Source organism: Phyllostomus hastatus, unplaced genomic scaffold (genome assembly GCF_019186645.2).
Source record: "Phyllostomus hastatus isolate PE091 unplaced genomic scaffold, TTU_PhHast_1.1 phas_scaffold_46, whole genome shotgun sequence".
Taxonomy (NCBI): Eukaryota; Metazoa; Chordata; class Mammalia; order Chiroptera; family Phyllostomidae; genus Phyllostomus; species Phyllostomus hastatus.
The window spans coordinates 37,629,912-37,657,035 of NW_025334032.1; the positions used below are offsets into that span (position 1 = coordinate 37,629,912).

Consider the following 27,124-nt stretch of genomic DNA (forward strand, 5'->3'; position numbering starts at 1 on the left):
CGGGATACGAGTGATTCCACCAATAAATTTACTTGTAAATTTTAATGAAATTTATTTTTATGTTAATTACAAGACTTCTTTCTGCCCCTTCACCCGCGGAGAGCTGGAGTGTGGCACTCCCGTGGCGTCACTGCAGGGCATGCTGGGAGTTGTAGTCGGCCTTCCCAGGCCCCGCCCCCCGGATGACGACACTTCTAGACCAGCCTCCCGAGCAGGTGGGGCGGACGTCAGCGCCTCTGTGACCGCCACGTCGCAGGCATGGTGAGTACCTGCGCTAGCCACCGACCCCTGCGTTTCCCCGCGGACTTCAGTAACCGCCACGACTACGGCTCCAGAGCCCTTGAAAGGAGCTGGTCCTCCCGGGGCCCCCGATGGCAGCCGCGAACCCCACGGCCTGGCCTGCCCTGTGGTCGGCCTCCCCGCTCGGGCCGGAGGGGACACTGCCCCGCACCGCGTTGATCCCCAGCTCCTCCGCATTTGGCCACGCGCCTCCTCCTGCGCGTGAATGCATTTTGAGGACGAGGGAACACTCGGTGCTTTTGAAGGTTTGAAGAAGTATTGGACCTGGGAAAGGCGAATAACTTCCTTCAAATACTCTGTTCCCTCAATTCCATTGATGTCACACTTCCGGTTTCCCTTGCAATTGCTGGGCCAGGTCCTCCATCCAATCCCTACCCTGCACGCCGTGGTGTTCTTCAGGGACACTTTTCTTTACACCTTGTGCCTTCTCCCAAATTCGTGTCTCCAGCTCAGATCTCTGTTTTGAGCCCCAGATCGGCCTATCCACTGGCTGTCCCTGCAGCGGGATCGTTCACGGGTATTTCCGGCTCAGCAAGGTCAAAACCGACTCATCATTTCCACCTCCTCTCATCCCACCCCTGCTCTTCCTCCAGTGATCCCATCTCACTTAACCGTGCCCGCATCCACCCTCTTGTGCATCAAAACCCTGGGTGTCATCCTTGACATCTTCGTCTCCTCGGCTTCTGAGCATCTGACCAGTGATCAAGTCCTGCAGCGTCCACTTCGAAGTGGCCGTAAATTCTCCCTCTCTGTGCTCTTACCATCCTAGTGCTCGCCACCAGCATCTAGCCTTCTGCGCAGGCTCTTCCGTGGTCCTTTCAGCGGGCCCGGAATGCGCTCGCACGGACCCAGCCCCACCTTTCCTTTGGAATTGTCGTACTTGTGCCTGCCCACCCCTCAGATCTCAGCTTAAATATTATTACTGCTGGGCAAGTCTAGGGGGCGCCTAGTGCTTTTACATGAGATCTTTTATGGAATCTGCACAACCATCCTATGAGGTTGTGCATTTTTCCAGTTTTACTGAAGAGTACAGGAGACTTCAGTCATTAGTTAAATTGTGCAAAAGCGTACAGTAAGTCACCAAGGCTCTTGACATGTCTTTTTAACTTGTATCTTCTTCAGGATCTCTCATTGCCATCAAATGTTTTCCACTCAAATGGGTGCCTACTATATTGTATGGTAGTATTGTTCTCTGTTTTACCAACCTCTTAGTGGTAGCTATTTAGGTGGTTTTTTTGTGGGGGAGGGGTTGCTATGATGAACAAGAGTATGGTAAGTGGACAGTGTTGAAGCTAAATTTGTCTTGAACTTAATGCCGTAGCCTAAACTCGGGTAGACTGTAATGTACATGAGGATGAGCTTGTTTGGCTCCACAGTGGAACTTTGGTTTTATGTGTCTTAGGTGACTTCAGACACCACGGATATACTCTTCAGAATAAGGGGAGGCCTTGATCTAGCCTTCCAGCTGGCTGCTGCTAATGGTAGGTCTGCCAGAAAACTCTCTTTATTATAAAATTCATAATGAACTGTACTGACATTCTCACCAATCTGCAAACGAAACTGAATGGGAGCTATGTCCCAATTAGACAAATTTATCAAGACAAAAAGATTAGCAGTTGCTGTTGGTAAGTGTCGGGGGAATAGGGAAAGACCACTGATAGATACGGTGTCTTTTGGGGTGTTGGAACTGTTCTGGAATTAGAGAGTAATGATTGTACAGCCTCATGAATACACTAAAATCAACTGAATTGTACTTGTTAAAAGAATGAATTTTATGGTCTCTGAAATGTATCTCAATGTTTAAACAAGAAAGGCAAAAAATTTTTAATAATTATGGAATCTGGGGAATGGATATCTAGGAGCCAATTTTACTCCTACTTTTGGGTATTTAGAAGCATTTGTATTGAAAAGTTTAAAATTTTTCTAATTCTATTTATATTCTTTTAATTTAGAAGTTTTTATCAAGAAAGCACTCAATCATGTGTTGAGTGACCTGTCCACCAGGCTTGCTTCGGACGCACTGGTGCTCAGAGTTCGCCACAGCTCAGTGTACGTGTGGCCGAACAGTGACCAAAACACGGTGCCAGGAGAACTGACTGATGGTTCTGCTTGTAAGACCATCATGCGCTTTATCCAGTGAGTGCCTTTGAAGATCGCCATCAATGTTTTCAATGTGTAATTGCATATGATAAACATCTTTGTGTATTCAACATTTAGATTTGAACAGGAAGAAGATACAAAACGAAAATTCATGAAAAAGAAAGACAAAAAGTTATCCAACATGGTAAGCTAATCACCTGTCTTCTTAGTGGTAAAAATTTTAAATCCTTGAATTTGGAGTTGAGATCTTAGAAATTATTTCATCCACCTCTCTTAGTTTTTACAGATCAGATCATTGAGGTCCAGAAAGATAAATGATTTTCCAGAAGTTACATATTTCTTTCCATTTCTAAACTCCTGTCCCATTATAACACGTAGCTTAAAAATTTCTGAACGCTTTCTTCATTCCCACAAAAACAGCTTGAACACATTTACAAATTATTTAAAATTAAATAAATAGGAATCATTCTGAAACATGCAGTGCATACTGTGCTATGTGACATCGTCAATAAAAATGATTTACTTTTCTTCCCACTGTTCTGGCTTCTGTTGACTTTCAAACCCGGACTGTTGAGAGCCTGCCTGCCATGTGCTGCGGGCTCTGCCCAATACTGGAGAGGAAAACTGGGGCTACTTCTTCGAGGCGGGTAGTGATACAAAAGGAATGTGACAGTAGTGGATTTCCAGGCCGGGAGGGGACAACGGGGAGGACACGTCAGGAGAAGCCGAACTAAACTAGCAGCTGTGGGGACAGAGAGGAGGGAAAGGAGACAAGAGGTCCTGAGGGGACACAACGCATGGCGCCCGGAAACCAGTGGGACGCGGGGTGACCAGTTTCCTGCTGGAGTGAAAACGGAAGTTGGGGGAGGCATGGGGGTCGGTTGGGCTCGGGTTATGTTTGAGACACCAGTGAGGTGTCCACATGAGCTGTCTTACCAGTCTGGGGTGCGCACAGAGATTACGAGCTGTAAGTCATTGTTTGGGAATTGCCCATATTTGCAGCTTGGCATTCTAAGGAGCGCAGGCCAGTTATTCTGTAGAATGTCCCTCGGTGCGGGTTTGTGCTATTCTTCCTCGTGAACAGGCTCGGGTCATGCATGGTCGGTGGGAACACCACGGAGGTCAGGTTGTGTTCTCCCGAGCACATCGTGGTACAGAGACGCATGTCACCGGTTTGCTCCTAGGGCCGGTGACGGTAACTTCGACCGCTTCGCGTGTCTGCCCCTTCTCTCCACTGGGAGGGTACCGTGCTTTCCCTTTGGTCAGGAGGAGTCTCATGGAAAGATACTTCGAGACTACGTGTATACTCTGTTCCTCATCAAATTTTTACATACCACTTTTAGCATCAATTGATAATTCTTGCCAGAATCCAACAGTAATCTGACAGTTGCAAAGTGGTGATTTTTCTACCATTTCCTTCCTTATTCGTTAGATACCATTGAAAGCTCTTCCTTGTCCTTGTTTATGTAGTTTCTGCACAGAAGCATGGATTCTTGTTTTATGCAGTGAGTTATAATCTGTTGCTATTCTTAGTTATGCCGAGGCTCTCATTGTCCGAGATTCGGCCCATGGAAGCTTCTGCAGGCTAGCTCCAGTGTTCTGCTAACACTGTGTTTCCAGTACTCCCTCGCTTCCTGCACAAGCTCTGGCAGGCGCTTCCTGTACTGTCCCTGTTCCAACACAGGAGTGAGCCGTTTCTCCAAGGAGCATCCTCATGGATGAGTGAATCCATACTATTCACACACATACACACACGCACACACACTTACCTATGCAGTCACTTTATACCCCCACTCCATTTTGGCCTCACACACTGCCTACCCTTTTCCTGGCAGGAAACCCTGCCTCCAGCGTCCTCAGATCGCGCAACATGTGTCCAACACACAAAGAGTGTTTTCAGAATTCTTGTTTCACGCCACTGTCAAAATCAATCCTTACTAATCAAATTCAATATTTGTTTATAGTTCTTTATGTCTTTACAGCTGCAGTATTGACAGATATAGTTTAAAAGTTCCTTTAGTGTTGTTTACTGTATCTTGTTTGTTTGATTTTTTTAAAAAAATTTAAGTCTATACAAAAGTCAAGAAAACAGCATAATGAATCCTGGTGAACCAGCTCTAATGTTTATCAATACACAGTCAGCCTGATTTCATCTTCTTGCCCCACTCACTGCCCACCTCTCCTCAGACTATTCTGAAGCAGAGAGGGATTTTTGTTAAAAATAAGATAAGATTTGGGCTTTTAAACAATTTACTGTAATATAGCTTTGGCCCTTAAAAAGTCCTTCGACTAACGCTTTCATATTCAATGTGCTATAAGTTGACTGTTTATCTTTGTAGAATCAAATAGTGAATATAGATCTTATGCTGGAAATGTCAACCTCTCTGGCAGCCGTGACCCCCGTCATCGAAAGAGAGAGCGCAGGACACCACTACGTCACGATGACGCTGCCCGTGGACGCGGTCGTGTCGGTGGCCCCCGAGGAAGAATGGGGAAAGTAGGTACTTTACGCACCGCATGGCCACCACACTTCCGTGAGCGCCCTGCCCCCCAGTAGCCGGAGTCCACCTTTAAGGACCACTGAGACACATCCAGGGCGGTGGGTGTGGTTTTTAGTATGATTTACTCCCTGTTTTTCACTGTCATCTAGTGATTAAATGTTTATTTGGAGGAAGTAGGGCAACGCCTTTATCCACACAGAGGAAACACAGCGTTTATTGAACTTTTCATAATTTAGACTTCCTTGAGTAATCCTGGTCCAATCAAGTTTCTTTTAATACTACATTAGGGATCTGTTAACTGCACACGTTTTCATTTATCATTTATCATAGGCACTATCACTGTTGTCAATGCACTCGTGTGTGTCCCCCCACAGAGTTCGCAAGCTTCTAGTTGATGCAATTCATAGTCAGCTCACCGACATGGAAAAGTGCATTCTGAAATACATGAAAGGAACCTCCATCGTGGTCCCTGAGCCACTGCACTTTTTACTACCAGGGGAAAGGAGCCTTGTGACAGTTTCGTACCCATCAGGGGTCCCAGACGGGCAGCTGCAGGCCTACAGAAGGGTAAGGCCAGTTCATTCTTCTCAGAAAAAGTGCGACCATCACTCATTTTATATTGGATTGTGTATTTGTAATAAGTGGAAATTACTTTTACAGGGTGGAAACAGGCTATTTGTTTTATGTATTACTTAATTTCTCTATGAATGAAAAAACACGTAAACCCATATGTAACATTTTAATTTTATATGTTCAGTGTGGCTCGTGTGTTCTGTGAAATTTATTATTTCTCTGTAAGAACATAAAGAATTGAAAGGTGCTTCCGTAGCTAGAGAAGCTGATCAGTGTTAACACAATTTCTTTTCCCTTTCACTACTTTTCAGATTTGTGAAAAAGACAAGATTGCAGTCAGGGACGGGGAAATTAGAATTTACGCTAATTCTAGTTAGGATTTATATAACACCCCATCCCTCCCCCATTTCCCAGGGTTTTATTAGAGGCATTTAAAGAAAGCGTGATCACACTCAAAGAAAGGAGACTCACTGGCATAATGACGGTTTCGGAGCATATTTTGGACATGTGGCCTCAGCCGGCACCCTTTAGGGTGTTCCAGGGGCGCACCTCCTCGGTCTCTGAACCGGGGAAGAGCTGCGGCGTTGTGACCCCTGCACGGCTCTGTGCTGGGCGAGCTGATAGGTGCAGGCGTCGGCTGCACGAGCTGATGGCCCCTCCAACTGCCAGAGTACACAGGAGATTTGAAGAAGAACATTTCAAAATTTTCAGAGTAACTCCTACATATTTTTATACAGTTGGGAATACTTACACATTTTCAACACGGGTTTATTTCAGTGCTATATTGATTGGTGTCATAATACCAGTGTCTTTTTCCCCCCAAAAATGGCTCATTTTTATTGGGAGCAGAAATTCTGACTGGCCATAGCTTTAGTAGTTGATTATGTAAATTCACAAATAGCCCAAAAAATGTGTGCTTACAAAGCTCTGATTGCTGAGAGAAAACAAGGGCTCAGAAACTCCCAGAATCTCTCAAATATACAACCACATGTACAGCTTCATTCCGTAGCTTCTTTTTCTTCCCAATCTTTTCCGCCTTTGCCCCCCTCTGCCCATCCCACCCTCCACTGCCCATCCCACCCCCCACTCCCACAGCCAGTTCCCACACGGTTGCCCAGGTCCGTGGGGGATTCATGCGTGGTCTTTGACTAGTCCCTCCCCCTTCTTCCCACCTTTCTGCTCCCCTCTGGTCACTGTCAGTCTGCCCCATGTTTCCGTGCCTGTGGTTCTGTCTTCTTTAGTTTATTTTGTTCACGAGACTCCTCTTAGAGGGGAGGTCGTATGGCACTCCTGCTCTTTGCAGCACCGTGGCTGGAACTGGACAATGTTACGCTAAGTGGAATAAGCCAGTCAGTGAAAGAGAAACACCGTACAACACCAATTTCTACTCTGAAATTTAATCACCGCCCCTTATACTTGTTAAGCACTGTAAGCATGATTGTTTTTAACTTGATTTTAGAGAGAGGGGAGAGAGAGACATCGATCGGCTGTTCCACGTGTTCACACGTCATTGGTCGATGCTTGTCTGCGCCCTGACCGGGGGTCAAACCCACAAGCTTGGCGTAGCGGGAGTGACGCCCTAAGCAACCGAGCTTCCCGGCCAGGGAGAGCATGGCTTTTCAAAACACTTTAAAATAACTATGTGAGTGTTATTCATAATTTACTCATTTACAGGGCTGTTTCAAAACCAGTCGTTATCCTGGGCATATTGTCACGGACTGTGTTATAATAGGTAATTAATTTTATTTTAAATTATCTTAGTGCTCTCACGCTTATCAAATTATTTTCATTTTTCCATGTTCCCTTCCAGTTTCTGCCCGTACACACAGATAAGCAAAAATAAATCTGTTTGGTTTTAGTTTATGCTCGCCCTCTTTGACTTGAGCGAATTAAACCATAAGTGTGTTTGATAACTTTTATAACCGATACGTAGTTGATTTTCTGTTTTATATCTTTAGTTTGAGTTTATTTACTAGATAGAAATGTAAATCATTTCATTTGTTTCCTGTTCTATCCTATCGATTCTGACTTCATCTAGGAACTACACGATCTCTTCAACCTGCCGCACGACAGGCCTTATTTCAGAAGGCCTAATGCCCACCGCTTTGCAGATGAGCCGCACAAAGACGGTTACATTAGAAATCCACACGTGTATCTCAACCCACCTAACCTAGAGGCTGGTATGGTGAGTTTAATCATTATTTCTGGGAGTCGATTAATCATTAACGTCATCGGTTTCTTGTTTGCACCAGTGGGATTTGTTAAGAGTTGATTCATAATGTATGTCATCCCTAAAACATAATTCACCATCCATTTCTTTTAATAATCAGTTGCCTAAGATAGCAGTAACTGACGGTGGTCCAAAAAGGTCCCTGTAGATAGTATGCACCACATTTGCCGTGCTAAAATTCCATTCCCTGTTCTCTCTAGAGGCGTGTCCCGTTTTACTTCCATTCTGTAGCTGAGAAATCGTGCTAATTAAGGGCATATTCTGCCCACTCACACTGTAGCAGGAGTCTGACAAGGTACTACAGAGTGTTTTCTGCGCCGCACATACCTGGTTGCAAGGGTGATCTTCACTCAAGTTGCTAAGAACTAAGGGGCATGGGGAAGGGCTCCGGGATGGACCCGTGCAGGCCAGTGAGAAAGGATCATGTGACATCAAAGAGAGAATCAGAAGAGTGTTTGCACAGCTGGGCCCCCAGAACAAAGCAGCTGCCGCTGCCTCAGGCTGCCTCAGGCTCGGGTCTTTGTTGGCGCTTGGGCGGCCCTTCTGCTGCTCTGTCTGCTTTCGATCCTGGCTGGCCCGTTCCTTCCCTTCCCTCTGTCTTTCCTCAGCCTCGTGCTTCTGTGTCCTCGCTGTTTCTGCCTCGCGCCCCGCCCCTTTCTGCCCCTCAGTCTGCACCCTCAAACTCCCAGGGCCGCAAACTCAACTGGCCATCTTGTCGTGGCAGTTGCTCAGTGCCTGCTGGGTCTCGGGGTGCTTTGTAAGGAAATCTTAAGTAAAAATGAATACATGATGCAGAGCGTAGCCCAGGGGAGTCAGAGGCCCACGCGGTCCTGGCTGCCAGAGGGCGTCGGACGGCAGGGCCGTCTGGGCGGAGCGGCTCCCCGCAGGAAGACCTGGCTGGACACTCGCGTTGCTGCTGCGCGCAAGTGCGTCTTTGGTCAGTGTTTCAGTGATGCCACACGGTTCCAGTCCGTTTGCTTGCGAGACCCACAGTGTTTCTGGCTGAAAATCTTGCTGTCAGTCACAGAATCACAGAATCCCGGAGTAGGAAATACAAAAGTTAGAGTCTCAAACAGTATAACTCTTGATGGTTTTCTAGCAGATCATTACACAAATGCTTTCTCAGGCTATATTCGGAACTCCTCTAGGGTAGATATTGTTATCATATATTGATTTAATTCCTAATAGTTTCTTATAAAGTGCCAGCTACTCAGAAGGTACTGGATAAACGCTGATTGATTTTTTACAGTGAAATGGGTTTACTGTTTCTATTAGAGAGACACAAGAAGCATTTGTCTATTTTTAAATATGTGTGATACAACATTGGATATGTGTCTGTAACATACGTGTAAGTTGTAAAGCGCAGTGAGGAAATGAACGCTGGAGCGCCCCCTACGGGATTTCAGAAGCAGCACGTGACCGGTCTGTGTGCTCCTTCCCTGCCCCCCAGAGGAACTGTCCTGCCGAGTTATGTGTCCATCAGTCATCCCCTTCTTCTCTTCTAACAGTTCTGCCATATGCGTCTGTGTTTCCTCAACAACGTAGCTCTTCGTTTTGCTTCCTGGTGAGGTCTTATTAAAAGCGCCACTGTGTCTGTGGTCTTCTGCAGCCTGCTTTTTCACTCCGCGCTCAGTGTCTCAGATGTGCCCGTGGCCGTGTGTCGGTCTCAGCCATCCTTAGTGCTGCACAGGGCGCCTCCGTGCGATGTTCCCCGGGCTGTTCGCTGCTCGGACAGCCCTGCTGCCGTCGGTCCTGGTCACGTTTCTTGTTACATATGTTCGATAATTGTCAGCATTTACTTAACTTACTTCATTTCTCTCTTTTTCTCCCCTTGAGTCATTTCAAAGAAAATTGCAGACAGCCTGCCATTTACCCTACGAACTGCAGCACAGACCTCCAGACAATAGTAGATTTGCATCCATGGGATGAACCTAGTTTGTTTATGATTATTATTTTTTATTTTCTGCTGGATTTAGTTTGCTGATAGTTTTGTTAAGATGTTTGCATCTAAGTTCATGAATGATGCTGGCTTATACGAGGGGGGATCCAAAAACAACAGACTTTATTTATGAAAAATTATTTATTTATTCTTACATGTTTAAACTTAAGTCATTTTCAAAGTACTCCGCATTTGATGCCGTATACCTTTTGAGATGTTTTTATTTCACTGCTCAGAACAGTTTTTGAACTTGTCAATTTTGATGCCCTTTAGTGCTTCTGCCATTTTTCATTTCACCTCTTCCACATCGGCAAAATGTTTCCCTTTGAGGACTTTTTGGGGAAACAAAGAAACAGTTGCTTGGGGCAAGGTTAGGGGAATAGGTAGGTCCTGGGGGTCATGTCATTTTTGGTCAAAAACTGCTGAGCACTCAGCACAGTGTGGGTGTGCGCTCATAAACCACCCTGTCATGAAATGGGCAAAGACATTGAAAGAGTCTTCAAAGCTACTGAAGCCAAACGCAGCCTCTCACAACAACACCAGCTGGCACACTGATCCAGATGGGTTCCCAGAATACTCACTCAGCCAGCCCACCCTCCAGAAAATAATTCTATTTTTTTTTGTGGGGGTTCCCCCTTGTTAATTTTTTTCTCATACTGTTCTTAATATTTTTTATCAATATACCAGCAAATTGAAAGAGTTGGGTAGTGTTCTTTCTTTTTTTTTAAAGATTTTATTTATTTATTTTTAGAGAGGGAAGGGAGGGGGAGAGAGAGAGAGAAACATCAATGTGCAGTTACTGGGGGTCATGGCCTGCAACCCAGGCATGTGCCCTGACTGGGAATCGAACCTGTAACACTTTGGTTCGCAGCCCGCGCTCAATCCACTGAGCTACGCCAGCCAGAGTGTTCTTTCTTTTTTTAACTTTCTGGAGGAGTTTATATAAGATTGGCATGATCTTCTCTTGATCATTTGGCAAAACTCACCTATAAAACAATCTGGGCTGAGCTTTTCTGCGGGAAGATTTTAATAGCATTTAATTTTGTTAATGGTTATAGAGCTTTTTCACTTTTGTAAGTTATATTTACCTAAGTTTTAGTCTTTGTTGTAGTCATAATGTTTTCTTTTTCAATCATTTCATTTTTATGCCTTTTTTTAAAAAGTTTTGGCTTTTTGACCCCCTTTATTGCAATTTTTGTATTCTAGTTCACTAATTTTCACTGTGTATTTTCTTCTTCCTTTATTTTCTTTGATCAATGCTGTTTTTCTTCTTCTAAATTCTTGAGTTGGCCACCTAGCTTATTGTCAGTCTTCCTTATTTTCTAATTTAAGGTTTTAAATTTCAGTGTAAACATTGCTTTCACAGGTTTTAATTTGCCATATTTTAGTTTTATTCATTTGCAAGTATCTTTATGGGTTTTTTAACCCATGTGTTATTTAGAAGTGTTTTTTAACATCCAAATCTATCAGAATTTATTTATCTATTTAGTTAGTTACATGGATATTTTTACTGATTCCTGATACTTGCCTACTGGTCAGAAATAATTTCTACACAATACAGACTCTAAAATATATTGATCCTTACATTTATTTCCTATGGATGCTATAACAACCACAAATTCGATGGCTTAAAACTATAAAAGTGTGTTCGTTCTCATTTCTGGAGGCCAGAAGTCAGCATCAGTGTCGCTGGGCCGAAATCAGGGTTCTTCCAGAGGTTCTCGAGGGGAACCCCCTCGACTCTTCCAGAGTCTAGCGGCCGCCAGCTCCCCTTGGCCTGCGGCCGCATCACTCTGATGTCTGCCTCGGTGGTCTCGGTGCCTTTTCCTCTGTCGCATTTCCTTCTGTCTCTCTCTCACAAGGATGCTTATGGTTGCCTTTAGGGCCCACCTGGAAAATCTCCCCATCTTAAGAGCCTTATATGTAATCACATCTGTAAAAACTAAGATAGCATCTGTAGGTTCCAGGGATTAGGATATAGATATCTTTTGGGGACCATTTTTCAGCCTACCACAATGGTCTAGTTAGAAATCTTCTACATGTGCCTGAATGTATATCTGCTCATTATTCAGTGAGGATTCTATATTTGTCTATCACTCTTCTTATCTAATTTTTTAAAAATGCCAGTTTATCAAAAAATATGTGTATTTTTAGCATGACATGACAAGAATTTATAAGATATTGGTCCTTATTTAAGGATCCTTAAATAGCATACCTGGGTTATAATCATGGGCAGGCTTACAAAATTTCAGAAACACCTATTAGATCCTGTTATATGGACCCTTCATCATTCCTTCCTTCCTTCCTTCATCATTTATTCAACAAGCACTTGCTAACTGTTTGCCAAGTTCATTGTAGAATCTTGGGCTCAGAAGTAAATAGGACACACTGCATGCCCCTGTTGAACTCAAATACTAGTGCGGGTAGGCAGCTTTTTAAAAAACTAGTGAGTGGTGTGTCAAGGAGTGCTGTCTCAACAGAGGAATCAAGCAGGACAGAGAGTGGCCGCCAGAGCAAGGGTGGGCGGCAAGGGAGCAAGCCTGCCATTTGTAGGGTTGGATGATTGGGGATGCCTCTGACATCCGAACGGAGACCCGAGAGAGGTAAAGGTGCAAGCTCTAAATGATCTGGGAAAAGAGCATTCCGGGCAGAGAGAACCATGAGGCTCTGATGTCAGGCTGCCCCTGGCCTATCTGAACTTGAAGCAGGGCGAGCCACAGGGGAAAGCAGCAGGAGGTCAAGTTGGGGAGAAAGCAGCAGGCAGGACTTGCCAAACTTACAGCCCTCGATGAGGACTTCGGGCAGTTCATAAAAAGCCAGGCGAGTCTAACATTCAGCTGTAGCTCCGTGCAGGCACTTTTATAGGAAACAAAGCAACGGTCTAGTTCTGAGGACAGGAAACTTGACGCAGGAACATGTGTGTAATGCGTGCCTCTATCTTAGGTCAATGTCTGACTGCACTCCTTCCTTCTTTGCAGGTTTACCTGGTCCAGGGCGTGTATGGCTACCACCATTACATGCAGGACCGCACAGATGACAGCGGCTGGGGCTGCGCCTACCGCTCCCTGCAGACCATCTGCTCCTGGTTCAGACACCAGGGCTACACCGAAAAGCCCGTCCCCACGCACAGAGAGATCCAGCAGGTACAGGGCAAGCCGCTTCACACTACGACCTCAGTATACCAAGGCTATTAATAATCATTACTGCCTCATAGTACAGGCTTGCTTGATTTGAAGGAAAAAAATATTCTGATAATCAGGGAAAATGCCCCATGTGTCATTTTTAATAGCTGTCTTCCGCATGGGGTTGTTTGTTTATTTGTTTGCTTGTCTGTACTTTACATACAAAAAGGCTCTGGTGGACGCCGGGGATAAGCCAGCCACCTTTGTGGGGTCTCGGCAGTGGATTGGCTCCATCGAGGTGCAGCTGGCCCTGAACCACCTCATGGGTGTGACCTCCAAGATACTGTTCGTCAGGTGAGGACACTGGGGGGAGGGGAAGCCACTTCACAGTGAGCCTCCCGTTTGATTAAAATGGGAGAAAAATCCTATCCTTCCCCCACACTTGTTTTCACTGCCCTCTCTTCTTCCCTCGTTGCCTCAGTGCTTTATAAATCTCATTTTTTCACCCTAAATTGTTTTTAGTTAATTGTTAGAAGATTTTGGGGTTTATGAGTAAACTCTGTAATACATACTTATATGGTTGAGGCCTCTTTTTAGCCAAGAGAAAAACTTGGAAATATGTCAACTTCAGGTGTAAAGAAAAATCAAGGTTTTTTATGCTTAAGTCTTCAAAAAGTCTTGAAAGGAGAAAATCAAATGTTGGCTTCTGACTGACCTTTTCATTTACCACCTACACTGTCTCTTCTTAAGATGTTAACGAACTAATCACGTGTCCAAATAGCATATTCATTTCATTTTTCCCAATATAGCTCAGCCATAATGCCAATATTACGATACGAGCAAATCTAAATTAAATAAGGTTGATTTCTGGGATCATAACTAGCTTCCTCCTTTTATGAACTTATGTTTTAAATACTTCTTCTATTATGACAACCTCGATAAACATAGTAACATCACCCTTATTTGGCCACGCACTTCAATACACCTGGTTTCACCGCTGCAGTCTGGACGGGCCGTGGGAATCAGTGCCAGCGAACGAAGGGCAGATCGAACAGTGAAGTGTGTGCTGACTAAAGAGTTTCAGCGCATGAAAACACCGTGCATTCCTTACCGTGCACGAGCTAAGGTTTAACGCCACCCGGCACCTCCGTTCTAGAAAAGCATCTCCATCTGTCCATCTTCCTTTGTCTCCTCAACCGTTGGAATTGCACGGCACAGTGAAACCTTCCCCAAAAGTAATGGTGCAGTTGAAAGCAGTTTGTACTTTTCCCATGGGCTTCACAGACGCCGTCCGTGTTAGTGCTGGGCTCCCCCGTCGCGCAGACAGGGCAGGGGCCGCGGGGCCCGGTGTAAAGGTGAGGAAGTACGGACTCAGGGTCTGGCAGCAGGAAGACAAGAACGCAGGACTGGAAAGGGGCTCTTCTGAAGTTAAATCTGTCCACAAGGACTCCCTGGATAGCAAGGTGACTGCTTTTAACCTCGGGTTAAAAATCCAAGACTTTCTCCATGCAGTTCCAGTGGCCTTAAATGTTTAGAAAGTTTCCATTGCTTTAACTTGCTCTCAGGCAGTTCCCTACCACTTCATTGTATTTAAATTCATATTGTTTGTTTGTTTGTTTGTTTTCACTCCCCCAGCAACCCCCGCCATCCCCACTTCCCACCCCTGATCCTACCCCCCTTTGGTCCTGTCTATGTGTCCTTCCAAATTGTTTCTCCTTTTTAACCACACGGAAAAGAAGTGTATAACACATTGGTCCCTAAGCTCGTTTATATGACCTTCATGTTGGAAGTAATCCCTCTAATGGAAAGCGGTCTCTTCCTAGCCAAGGCTCCGACATGGCCGCCCAAGGACGGGAGCTGGCTCGGCACTTCGAGAGTGAAGGCACCCCCGTGATGATCGGTACGGCTCCCGGGCGTCCGGGCCCTCTGGGGGGGTGGCGGGCGTGTGCAACTCACCGTTCGTGTAAACACTTAATGCCACACGCGATCGGCCGTTTTAAAATCGGCTTTTACACCACACAGACTGACCTCTGGGTATTCGTTTTCAAATGTGCAAGGCAGAAGGAGAGTTATAGAGATTACAGCAACCAGAAGGAAAGGCTAGGAGGAGAAATGATGACTGTGCACACGTATTTAAAGAGTCCGAGGCAGAATGGAGAGGGGGCGACGGCCACTCGCCCGAGCGTCAGCAGTCGGGGCTCTGGCACGAACGCGGCCGCGGTGCTCCGTCACTGCACGCCGCCCTCTCTCTCTCTCGGCTTTATGTGTAAAATAAAAGGACTGGATTCGCTGACCTAAAGACTCGGGACTCTATGAGGAGCAAGACGTACCCTGTGATGCCACAGGGAAGGCGAAACGGGGTGTGTAAGGAACGGAGGGAGGCAGATTTCGGCAGGGTATCAGGAGGAAAGGACCGAGGTGGGGCTGTCTCCGGGGGGTGCCGAGGGCAGAGAGAGCGACACAGTGGTGACCCGAGCTCTGGTGGGAGGGGCCGGGCCCTCTGCGGCCCCTTCTAACTCCAGGTTAGGTCACTCCATGGATGTGGCCACGAAACATAAACCGATGTGATTAGAGACAGGACTGTATCTTTTCTGTCTTTAAGATGCAATTTTATCTTTTTAGAGTACATTTGACATTGTGGTCTTTTACAAGGTAGGTTAGTCCATTTTAACGCTGTTAGAGCAATTAGTAGGCAAATAACCTTTTTAAACTGAAACTGAATAGGGGTGGAGATTAGCGCATGCCCTCTGACATTCCCTATTTTGTCTTCTCCAGGGGGCGGAGTCCTGGCCCACACTATCCTGGGCGTTGCCTGGAATGAGAATACAGGGCAGATAAAATTTCTGATTTTAGATCCCCATTATACAGGCGCTGAGGATCTGCAGGTTATTTTGGAAAAGGTAACACACAAATTTCAATAGAATGCAAAGAAGCCAGAACAGAGGGTAGTGAACTGGCTGTGAACAGGACGGATTACAGGCTGAGGGCAGCAGCGGAGGCCGCGATGGGTCCAGTCTCGCTCTAGACAGAGGATGGGAGGGAAATACAGTAAATCGCCAGAGACAAAATGTAGATTTATAAAGATTTTCTCAGTTATTAAGCTTAATAATGGAGCACAGAGCTCATAAATATATTTCTCTGGAGATTACAGCTCTGCATAAACAAGTATACTGAGGTTTATCGATGCCTGGAAGTAGGAGAGTGGAGTATATAGCCTTTATAACTTTAGAATTAACCAAAAATACCTAAGCAGTATGCTGGGCATTATGGAGGCTTGACTACTTGTAAGTTATTTACATTCACTCAATCTCATTCTACAAAGGATTTGAACACAATAATAGATTTGCTCTATTAGTGCGTATAAGACCCCATGAAAAGCCTGGCCATCAGTAGGAACTATTAACTCTTACTTGACTCTGGAAGCTAAGGCGCTGTTTTAATCAGTTCAGGCTGCTCTAACAACGCCATAGACCAGGCGACTTATGAACAAGACACTCATTGCTCTCAGTTCTGGGGGCGGGAGTCCCAGACCGGGGCACCGGCTGCCCCGCTCCCTGGGGAGGCCCACTTCCTGGGTCCTGGGCAGCCGCCTTTCCCCTGCGCCGTGTGTTCACGCGGTAGGAGGGATGGGGGGCCTTGCTGCGGCCTCTTAATGAGGCCGCTGCTCCCATCCGGGAGGGCTCCCCCCCCACAGTCTGGTCACCTCCCAAAGGCCCCCACCTCCGGCACCCTCACACTGGGCATTAGGTTTCAACCTCTGGCCTTCGAAGGGACACAAACACTCAGTGCCCAGCAGAGGCCCGAGGGCAGGCCGCCTCTGCCTCTCTCCGTCCTGCGGGGCTGTCCTGCCCGACATCCCAGGCCAGTCGCCTCCGAGGGAGGCAGCGCGGTCTCCCTGTCTGCTGCCACCAGCTTCTGGTCTGGGCCCCTCCCTACCCGCGTCCTTAAAAAAGAAGATTGAGTCTGGTTAGCTGGAGAGGGCCTACAGGTGTAAAAGGATCACAGAAAGATTAAACAGATAGTATAAGCCTTTTTTTCTATTCATCATTAAAAAAAGGATTTTAGGACATTAAACTTTTTAGAGAGAGTTTTTCGGAAAATAGCAGATAATATAAAGAAGCTTCTTTGTGTATACAAACACAAACCAAATTTACCTTAACAGCTGGGAGCAGGGGCAGTAAAAACAGTAGTTTTCTTACTTTATTACTTTTATCTCATTTGAACTTCTACAATGTGTATCTTATTTTTGCAATGAGAGAAAGAAAAAACTAAAAGCATCTCTACTCAACCCTCCAGCCCCCACACCCAAAACTGGAGCTAACAGGCTGTCCTGTGGAGGCACTCTGACCTCTGCCTCTAGGCCCCCGGCAACGCCCCGCAGCCCCGAGTCAGTCGGGGTCAGTCGGGGTGCAGAGTGCCACCTCCTCCACCCCCCTCACTGCCGGGTGCAGCACCCAGAGCGTCTCATTTCGGAATCACACAACACAGGCCCGCTGTTAGCCGGGGCCTTCAGAAAATGAATCGGTGGCCCTGGAGGACATGTGTAAACTTTCACGTGCACAGTGAGGTTTTGTTTGGAAGTGACCTTCTCTGCTGGGGAAGAGGATGGACACTGGCGTGAAGGGGGGGGGGGGGCGGTGGTGGTGACTGCAGCCTGAGGGGGGCGAAGGGCGTGGAGGCCACTCGGGGGGGCAAGCTCAGGTTCTCACGACCGTGTTCCCACATGGCAAACATGCCTCTTCCTGGAACACGCGTCAGTCTTTTATGTTTTACCAAGAAAAACAGAGCCAGTTAAACGGTCCCATGCCACTGGAATCTTACTCCAAGATCCTGCGGACAGAGCAGGATGGTAAAATGTTACGATTCCGATCCTGTCGTCCTGTGACTTTGTAAAATGTTTTCCTTTCTCTTTCCCCAAATCTAGGGCTGGTGTGGATGGAAGGGCCCGGACTTCTGGAACAAGGATGCTTACTATAATCTATGTCTTCCTCAGCGACCGAATGTTATTTAAAATGTCTTGGACTCAAAGACTGCAGTAGAGTTTATTATAAATGTGTTAATAAAAAAATAAGTTTAATTTTCCAATTAAATCCTAGATGTAGTCTGATGGTTTAACCTTGATTTTTTCTAAAGGTGTAAATACTACACACAGAAAAGACTTTATTCTTTAGACATTCCTTTAATAACTTAAAAGGCATAGCAGGCACAACCAAAATATTACAGGCATATAAATGCACGCATTCATAAATGTTATCTTCTCTTAGAAGAAAGTTTCCTCCTTCTTGGAAGGAGTTTAGACACACCCAGTGAGCCAGACGCCACGGCCTGTAGCTGAGCAGCAGGTTTGCATGAAGTGAAGGCCTCTTCACACCGCTTCTTAACCAACAAGGCGTCTGTTGTTAAAGAACATTAACAACAGTTAATGTTTTTAAAACAGTAAAAGTTTTAAAAACTATTTTTAAAAGGTTATCTCCCCAACCTTCCACCCTGCAGGACAATTTTTGGTTTCTAGAATCTACTAATAGTTACTAGAACCAGTCTTAAAATGTTGTTAATGAGAATCAAAAAGGTATATTAGAAATAAGACTGCCAAGATTTAAGTAAAACAACAAATTCTGTGCTAACTAAGAGATGCTTGAGGGAGGGAGGAAGAAGAAACTCTGACCCACCAGCACTTCCTTTTGCCACTTGTGTTTTCTGCGCTTCCAAAACTCCGCTTCTGCCTGAGCGTCGGAACACCCTGGTCTCTGCTGGATGGTTTGCCTGATTTTTTTGTCTGCATGCATTTCACTGCTGTAAGAAACTTGGCACATTCTGGAAATCCATATGACCAAGCCAGATCTTCAGCTGTTTGCCCGTTCTTATTACATAAACTGAATTTAAAATAAAAATCGAGTTAAATAAAAATTGGCAATCGTTTAGCCTTTATATACCTCCCTAACAAAAGAGCTTAGAGCTCGCACAGGTGGCTGCGGACTAGAAGAGGGAAAGGAAGCGCAGAGAATTCCATGTTTGCTCAGTGGCTGGCAAAGTCCAGCCAGAGTGGGCATATCAGTTCTGAATAAACGTACTCAATGCAATAAATAAGTACCCAAGAAAGTCAACGAGAACTACTACAGCACGGATTCTCCTGAACGGAAACTAAGGTATAACACCACCATAATAGATGAACAGTTGCACCTCACTGCTCACTGCTTATTTACTTACTCAACTTGAATAACATCAGATATAATAGCCTAACCTTTAAATGATATCACTAAATTATCAATTAGGCAAGCCTTCTTTTTAATGAACTGTAGAACTGCTCCCTGAAAGTATAGTCTTGGGCAAGCATTCTTTTTAAAAGCACATGCCATTACCATATTTTGCTGTGTATAATGTGCACTTTTTTGCCCAAATTTTTGAGGGGAATAAGAATGCACATTATACATGGGTAGTACTAATTCTGGATGTATATAAATGCTTTTAATTCTTTTGTTTATGCTTATGCATTAAAAGTGTAACTCTAGAAAGCAATAATGATATCTGTATGCAAAATAATACCCTGAAATACAATAATCGGTTTTGTTTCTAAATATAAATAAATAATTGAATCAAAAAATTAAAATGAAATCTTTTTTTTCCTGAAAGTTTGGGCCAAAAACGTGGGCGCGCACTATACACAGGAGCGCACTATACATGGCAAAAAACAAACAAACAAAAAAAAACAGTAAGCTGTGGGAGTCTGATTAATATGATCCAAATTAAAGGCACTGAGTTTAAAACTTACTCAATTTGGGCATCACTGGCCACAAGCAGGCTAAGGCATTCCAGGCTTCCAACTTTTGCTGCCTTGTGGATTGGAGCTTCTCCAAACACATCCTTAAATATAAGACACATTTTAGTCTCTCTCCAAAACACTTTCTCGTGGCCCTTGGTGCATGCAGTCTATTGTTTGAGGAAGCTAGTTAGACCTGCATTGTACTGGGCGGAAAAATTTTTTTTAATCCTCACCTAGGATATGCTTATTGGTTTTAGAGTGAGGGGAAGGGAGGGAGAGAAACATCAATCAGTTGCCTCCCAGGACCTAACCCGAGCAACCCAGGCATGTGCTCCAACTGGGAATTGAACCCAGGACCTTTCAGTTTACAGGCGATGCTCCAACCAACTAAATGACATCAGCCAAGGCAGGGCTGACTTTTAATTCAAGATTGTTCTTTTTTTTCCTTATAAGATTCACTTGGTATGTTATTAAATACAAAGCTTTCATTAACAAAAACGTGCAGTCACAGTCATATATACATTAAAACTAAAGTGAATAAAAGCAAAATAGAGTTCTATGAAAGTAAAAAAAAATCACAATTTAAAATTCACCATACTTTAATATTCAATGGAAGATGCAGACTTCCATAAAAAAAAAGTGCTCTAGGAAACAATAATGGTTGTGAGCATGCCTCACAAATATTTTAATTGCCATACTAGACTTCTAATTTGATAACGTAATTGTTCCTTTGGAAATTGTAGACCTGTATGTGCGGCCCAGTGTAGCAGCCAGCAGGCACATACACGGCTCACCAGCACTTAAAATGTGGCCAGTCTGAACTGAAATGTGCTGTAAACATAAAATACACACCGGACTGAGAAAACATACAAAAAGGAAATGTAAAATATCTACCAGTAATGTTTTATACTGAGCACATATTGAAATGACAATTTTTGGACAAATTGGCTTAAATTATAAAACAAATTTCATGTTTCATTTTACTTCACTAATTTCATGTTTCAAAAACTTTCATTACATGCGTGTCTCACACATTTCTCTTAGACATCGCTGCTATCACGTTTCTAACAACTGAACTGAATATTCTGGCGTCTAAGAAATGTTTATGCGGATTTGAGGTGGAGAGGAGGGTTGTACACAGTAACAGTTACCTAGTTACCTGCTGGTTAAGGTCCGCGCCGGTCTGCAGCTGCCAGAGAAGAAAGCAGGCACGGCCGCCACCTGCGGCCAAGTGGACAGGCGACTGCTCGCAGGGATCCGGAGGTGCGTTCACCGAGGCCCCGGCCTCCAGCAGATGCTTCAGACTATCCACCTGCGGGAAGAGAAAAGCTTCAGCATCCCCTTGCCTCCGTGCAGCCCCAGCCCTCCTGGGGCTGAAAACCTTCCAACGCTGAAGAGGCTTGACTCGGCAGCGCCCAGTGGTTAGTCCACTGTCACCTTCGCTAGCGCTTCCGACAGGACAAACTTTTGGAAGCTTAAGCCTGTGGGACAAAAGGGGACCGAGTCTCACCTCTAGGTTGCCATCAAGCAACAGCATTTCCCGCCTAAAGCGGAGGACAGGAGTCCTTGAGCGTGCAGAGCGTTGGGGCACTCGCTGCAGACTAGCAGGTAAGAGTGCACCCGCCGCCCAAGTGCTGCAGAATTTAAAGACCGCCGGGGCTACCGGGCCCGCCCGTCACCCCTGCGCCCCAGCTCTGGCCGCGCCCCAGCAGCCTAACCCTTGGCTGAACCACCCTTCTCAGCCCCGCGGCTGCCGCACGTACGCAAACACTGACACGTGTAACCCAGAACCCGGTGCAGCTGTCAGGAAGGAGGGAGGAGGACGTGGTGCGGCCCGGTCAGCCGATTGGGCAGCTGGAGGCGCCGGGCCCGCCCACATAGGGGCGGGGCCCAAGGCCACCCAACGGAGCCCCAGTGCGCGGGCGCAGGGACGGGCCGGCGTCTGCGCAGTCCGGCTTCTGCGGCATCCCTAAAGCGCGCCGAGTTTGGCACGTCTCACTGGCCTTCCCAGCCCTTTAATCCCTGTGGGGAAGGGGGAGTCGCGGGAGGAGGTTTCGGATTCTGCGAGCACGCACGTAACCAGGAAACGAGGGAGCTTTAAGCAGCCCTGCGGGACCACTTTTGGAAGCCGCCCCACGTGGTGCCGCCGCCGCGTCCCCCACCCCCCGTCTCCGGAGGAAGGAATGAGAGTGTCTTCTGCCTTCAAGTTCAAATCACCCCAGGCTCGCCTCTGTCCCCCAACACCCAAGGCTGGAAGGAAAAGGGGGTGGGGCGTAATGTGAGCTAAGAGGGTCGGCTTACCAGAGGACTACCCCACCCCCAAAATTAAGTGATTTATCAAACCTGACCCTTTTGCCTACACTGGGAATTCCTGTAAAATAAACCCACCCTTGTAATATGTCCCCTCCTGGAGACCCCTTAAGGCGCGCCGCTGCCCTGGTCCCTGGGGAAGTGTTGAGAGTCCAATCCATTAAACTTGAGCTTGCTGAGACCGGCGAGGTTGAGGGGATGGGGGACAGAAGGAAGGGGGAAACGTGTTTGTCCTGACACTCGGGGACAGTTCACGGATAAACGAAGGGACCGGGCCCTGGATGTTTATGTTTATGACAGAGGGCTCTTCCCTACAGGCAGCGCTGACGCACCTCGGAGCCGCTCAGGGGAAATGGCCCTCCTGGAGCTCTTTCCACGGTGGAGCTGTATCATTCCTTTTCCTAAAGCTCGAGAAACGGACTTCCTAACCTCCAATTGTAGCCACTGAACACATGTGTAATCTCTTGACTATCCTTTTCTAAGCGCTTTTTTTTTTTTCACATTAACCTAGCTCAACACTAAAGCTCCAGCCATATTTTTCTTTTCCCTAAAAAAGCCTTGGGTGTGTCCCTTCTAGCTGCGGCTCCCCTTGAGAGCAGGGCTGAAAAATAGAAACGTTCATTGCAATGCTTCTACAGGACAAGCTCGTTGTTCTGTCAAGATAAGTGACCTTTGAGTTGTAATTCTGGTTACAGTACATTATTTTGTAATGAGAGCCGTACATTTTTACAATAATAAATTTATATTACTAGAGTGAGGTACTGACCCCATGGGTAGTTTTAGACATTTTTATTTATATGCATACTTGAACATAAATATGGACATTTATGTTCAGACACCAATATAGAACCATGCTTTTGTTCTGTATTTTTATATGTAAGTGACTCACAATATTTTTTTATGATGTTTAAAGAATGCACTGCAAAAATGCTGTTACGTGAGAACCCGTATCCATGTTGCCAATCTGCCTTCTCCCACGTCGATCTATTAGGTTAGCACTATTTTTTTAAAGGGTTGCACAGATGTTCATTTTCGGGAACTCCTAACTCACGCAAGGCATTCTCAGAGAAGTTCTTCAGAGTCCTAAACATGTGCACTGTAGTTAACGTACGTAATGGGATATTTGTGTGACGAAGGTGCCTCCCTGTGGCCTCCTTTTCCTTTAACACAAGATTCTACTTAGGATGCGTTAAGTCAGGTAATTATTAACTTCCTGTTCCATATGGAAGTCCCACAAGGAAAGGGCGTTTTCTGAGTGGTTTTTAAAGCCTCCCCTCCCCCCTTTAATCGCGCTGTACGTGTCCATTTCTCACACCGTTTGAAGAGAAATCTTTGTCTTATCTGGGAGTCTGGCTTACCCTTAGTAATGGGCCTGAAAGCTTTCTAAAAACTGAACAAGCTGGCAGAACACAAAAACACACAGAACCAGTACATTTGGAGGAGACTATGTGGTTGGCAAGTAACTGGAGTTGTTATAAACACGTAGCCACTGGGGCCGGTTTTCTGCAGAGGAAGATGGTCTCGGATGAACACTCAGCAGGCCCTCTTCAAGCAGCAGTGGTTCCACTTTACTTGCCGGCAAATATCCTCCCAGAGCACGGATGCCATTTAGAGAGTTCAAAACTATGTTGAATGATGACTAAGTGACCAAGTGAATGAAAGAGGTGTGGGCGGAGTCTTAGAGACCAAATGTTTGCTAGGTAGTCCAGGAACGCCAAAGAGACACAGACGTCACCCTGGAAGAGCCCCCAAGGGCCAAAGCGACTTGAACGACACAACGATGGACTGCTGGGTTGTAATTCATGAAGTAGAAGTCCATAGGGACAGGCTGATACAAATGACTGGAGAAATGAGAGAGAAAAGACAATTATCCCTTACAAAGGAATCCCAAACACGTCACATCCACAGGTGTCCAACCTGCAGCCCATGGGCCTCATGCAGCCCAGGATGGCTGTGAATGGGGCCCAACACAAAATCGTACATTTGCTTAAAACTTTATCAGATTTTTTTGTGACTACATGTTGCAATGTATTTAATGTGTGGACCAAGACAACTCTTCTTCTTCCAGCATGGCCCAGAGATGCCAAAAGCCTGGACACCCCGGTACATACTCCCTGCTCCAGGAAATGGAGACGAATCCTCCCCCAACCCTGTTCTCTTGAGTGTGGGTAACACACAGGCGCTGGCTTCCAAGGAGTGGAGTGTGGGAAGGGTTGGGGCGGGGGGAGTGATTTTAGAGTGGAGACACCTGGCCTTGGCCAGGTCATTGTTTACATCACCGGTGATAAGTCATGCCGACAGCGTGCACCCCTGATGTGACATGGTGAGAAGATCACGTCACCTCTTGCTACACTTCCCTAAAGCCCATAACCAGGTGTCCCCATGAGTAAAATAGCAAATAAGTCCAGACGGGGGGACATTTCACAGGACGTCTGGCCAGTACTCCTCGACACAGTCAATGTTGTAAAAACCAGGAAAATCTGGGGAACAGTCACAGAGCAGAGAACAGGCTGGGAGACCTGATGACTAAGTGATTCTGGAAACTTGGATGGGATCCTGGAACAAAAAGAGGACATTGGTGGAAACACTCTCGAACTCCAAATGAAGTGCAGGGTTTAGGTCACAGCGAGGTACCCATTTTGGTTTCTCAGCTGTGATTAATGTGCCATAATTACATGACATTGACAAAAAGGGGAAACTGTGCTTTATTTTCAGCTTTTCCGTCAATCTCCGGTTATCCTAAAACATAATGTTTATTCTAAAAAAGACTTGAGGTCACTTTAAATTATGATGTATTATGTTTCTTTCTGTAGGCCATAGCTACTAAAGAAGTCTCTGTTTGTTCAGATGTTTAGTTTCACTTTTAGGTAAACTCTCTTTCCAAAATAATAATGACAGAAGCTAAAACTAAGCTTCCCGTGTGAAGCTAGTTTTAATCAGACAGGGAGCAACATCTCATAAAGCTCTCACAACCAGTCTGTACCTAATTTGGGGGTCTGATTAACCACAGTCCCCCTGGCACACACCTGGCAAACAAACATGCCTCCCACCACGTCGATCACTGGGAGGGCTCCTCGGTCTCTTCTCTCGAATGCTCGGCGACTTGGGCTTACATCAGTTTAAATTTTTTCCACACCTGTAAGGGTTATTATAATATGTAATATAATTAAACATTATGTAACTGGCGAAATATGAGTGAGAAGTGACCGCTGTAATTTTTAAGAAAACGAAATCGAACACTTTCGCACTCATCGAGTCACTCAGAAAAATGCTCTCAAAGCAGATGAGGGTACATTGACTGTGAGAGATGGGGCAAATTCCTCCTGCACTACGGTTGCGCTGGAACTGCCCAGGGGATTCCGTTTGCACGTCCAAGTAGCACCCGTCTTCAGGCAAGAAGGGGGCCTCTCCCGGAAGCTGTGCCCCATTAGGCCTTTCTCTCAGTTTCACCCAGACGTGGGAGCAACCTGGATGCTCATCGATGGATCCATAAAGAACTTGTGGTGTTTGCACAAACGGCATATCATTCAGGCTGTCAAAGGAAGGCAGACCTGCCATTTGCGGTAACGTGAACGAATCTGGAGGGCGTTATGCTAAGTGAAATAGGCCAGGCACAGAAGAACAAATATAACACGATCCCATGTAAACGAGGAATCTGAAATAGACAAGCTCGTAGGAGCAAGAGAGTCGCGTGGTGGTTACCGGGGGCTGGGGGAGGGGACATGGGGAGGTGCTGGGGAGGTGCCAGACGGAAGGTGTGAAGTTTCAGTTACGCAGGATGAGTAAGTCCCAGAGATCTACTGTACAGTATAGCACCAGCAGTTAACACTGTTGTAGTGTATACTTAAAGATTCGCTAGGAGGGTAGGTTATATGTTCGGTGTTCTTACAGATGAGATAGACACGTGGGAGGAGACCTTTGCAGGTGATGACCACACTCAGGCGGTGATTGTGATGACAGTTTCGTGGGTGTGTCTTTATCTTCAGCTTAACCCTTTGTACACCTTAAGTATGTGCAGCTTTTCTATATGTCAGTCACGCCGTGATAAAGTGGGGCTTTTTAAATTATAATAAAACACTTGAGAATATTTTTAAATGGACTTCATCAAAATAAAAAAAATTGAGAGGTCAAAAGAAACTGTCGAGAAAGTGAAAAGACTGTATAGAATGGGAGAGACTATTTGCAAATTATATATCTAATAAGAATCTAACATCTGGAGTATATAAAGAACTCCTATAACTCAACGACAAAAAGGCCAATAACCCAACTACAAATGGGCAAAGGATTTGAATTGACATTTCTCCAAAGAAAACTTAAAAATGGACAATAAGTACATGAAAAGATGCTCGACACCATTTCTCATTAAAGAAATGCATGTCAAAACCCCAAGATACGACTTCACATCCACTAGGGTGGCTATTCTCAAAAACCTGAACAACAGTGCAGGTGTTCCTGAGGAGATAGACCCCCAGTACATGGCTGGTGGGAATGTACAATGTGTGGCCACTTTGAAGAACAATTCGGCAATCTCTCAAAATCGGAAACAATCACCACCTAACCCAGCAGTTCGCTCCCAAGCACACACCCGAGAGAACGAAACCTCACACCTACACAAACTCGAGCACCTGAAAACCACCGGCATTGTTCATCATGGCCAGAAGCTGGAAACACCCCGCATGCTCATCAAATGATGAACAGATTTTTTTAACGTGAGGTATCCGTATGATGAAATACTTTTTGGCCACAAAAGGAAATGAAGTACCGGAACACACCACAACACGTGTGAACCTTGTCAACGGCATGCTACGTGACAGGAGCCAGACCCAAAAGACCCCACATTGTGTGACCCCATTGACAGGAGCCACCCAGAACAGGCAAACCTAGAGAGACAGAAAGCAGATCAGTGCTTGCCGGGGGCTGAAGGGAGGGACAGACTGGGAGCGACTGGGAAGGCCCACAAGGCTCTTTTTAGAGTGACGGAAAGTTCCGAATCAGAGACCGGTGGTCGCTGAGCACCGTGCGATTTCCCAGTCACAGGGGACGGGCCCGCGGCGGACAGAGGATGTGGGACGGCTCCATCAGTGTCCACTCCGCCTGCCCCTTCCTTTGAAATCGCAGGTTTTTTATCATCCGTGTCTACCATGTATAGTGCATAATTTTATAAATTGACTGCATACAATGCGAACGGTGGTCGAGTTTTAAAATGATGATTTTATATCTAATGCCAAGATTTGGCAGAAATAAACACATACTCTTACTTTTAAAAAACCTCTTAGTTCTCCTTTTCTT

At 45.7% G+C, this 27,124-nt stretch overlaps 2 protein-coding genes across 3 annotated transcripts; one reads left to right on the forward strand and one right to left on the reverse strand.

Moving 5' to 3' along the window:
* Positions 1 to 139: 139 nt before the first annotated feature.
* Positions 140 to 17,855, forward strand: UFSP2 (UFM1 specific peptidase 2). Its single transcript, XM_045821714.1, is given in 13 exon segments — positions 140 to 214; positions 217 to 261; positions 1,703 to 1,781; positions 2,253 to 2,436; positions 2,518 to 2,584; positions 4,740 to 4,897; positions 5,276 to 5,468; positions 7,513 to 7,659; positions 12,622 to 12,786; positions 12,995 to 13,119; positions 14,589 to 14,665; positions 15,541 to 15,665; positions 17,690 to 17,855. Coding segments are annotated over 13 exon segments (1,527 nt in total). The 3' UTR covers positions 17,777 to 17,855.
* Positions 17,856 to 17,996: 141 nt separating this feature from the next.
* ANKRD37 (ankyrin repeat domain 37) lies at positions 17,997 to 21,281 on the reverse strand. 2 transcript variants are annotated; one of them, XM_045821716.1, is made up of 5 exons: positions 21,036 to 21,281; positions 20,685 to 20,837; positions 19,535 to 19,626; positions 18,435 to 18,638; positions 17,997 to 18,158 (listed from the first exon to the last, which is right to left on the reverse strand). In XM_045821716.1, coding segments are annotated over exons 1-5 (477 nt in total). In that variant the 5' UTR covers positions 21,063 to 21,281; the 3' UTR covers positions 17,997 to 18,157. The 2 variants fall into 2 exon arrangements, with proteins under 2 accessions (XP_045677672.1, XP_045677671.1); XM_045821715.1 differs by having other exon boundaries at positions 17,997 to 18,638.
* Between the last annotated feature and the right edge of the window lie 5,843 nt (positions 21,282 to 27,124).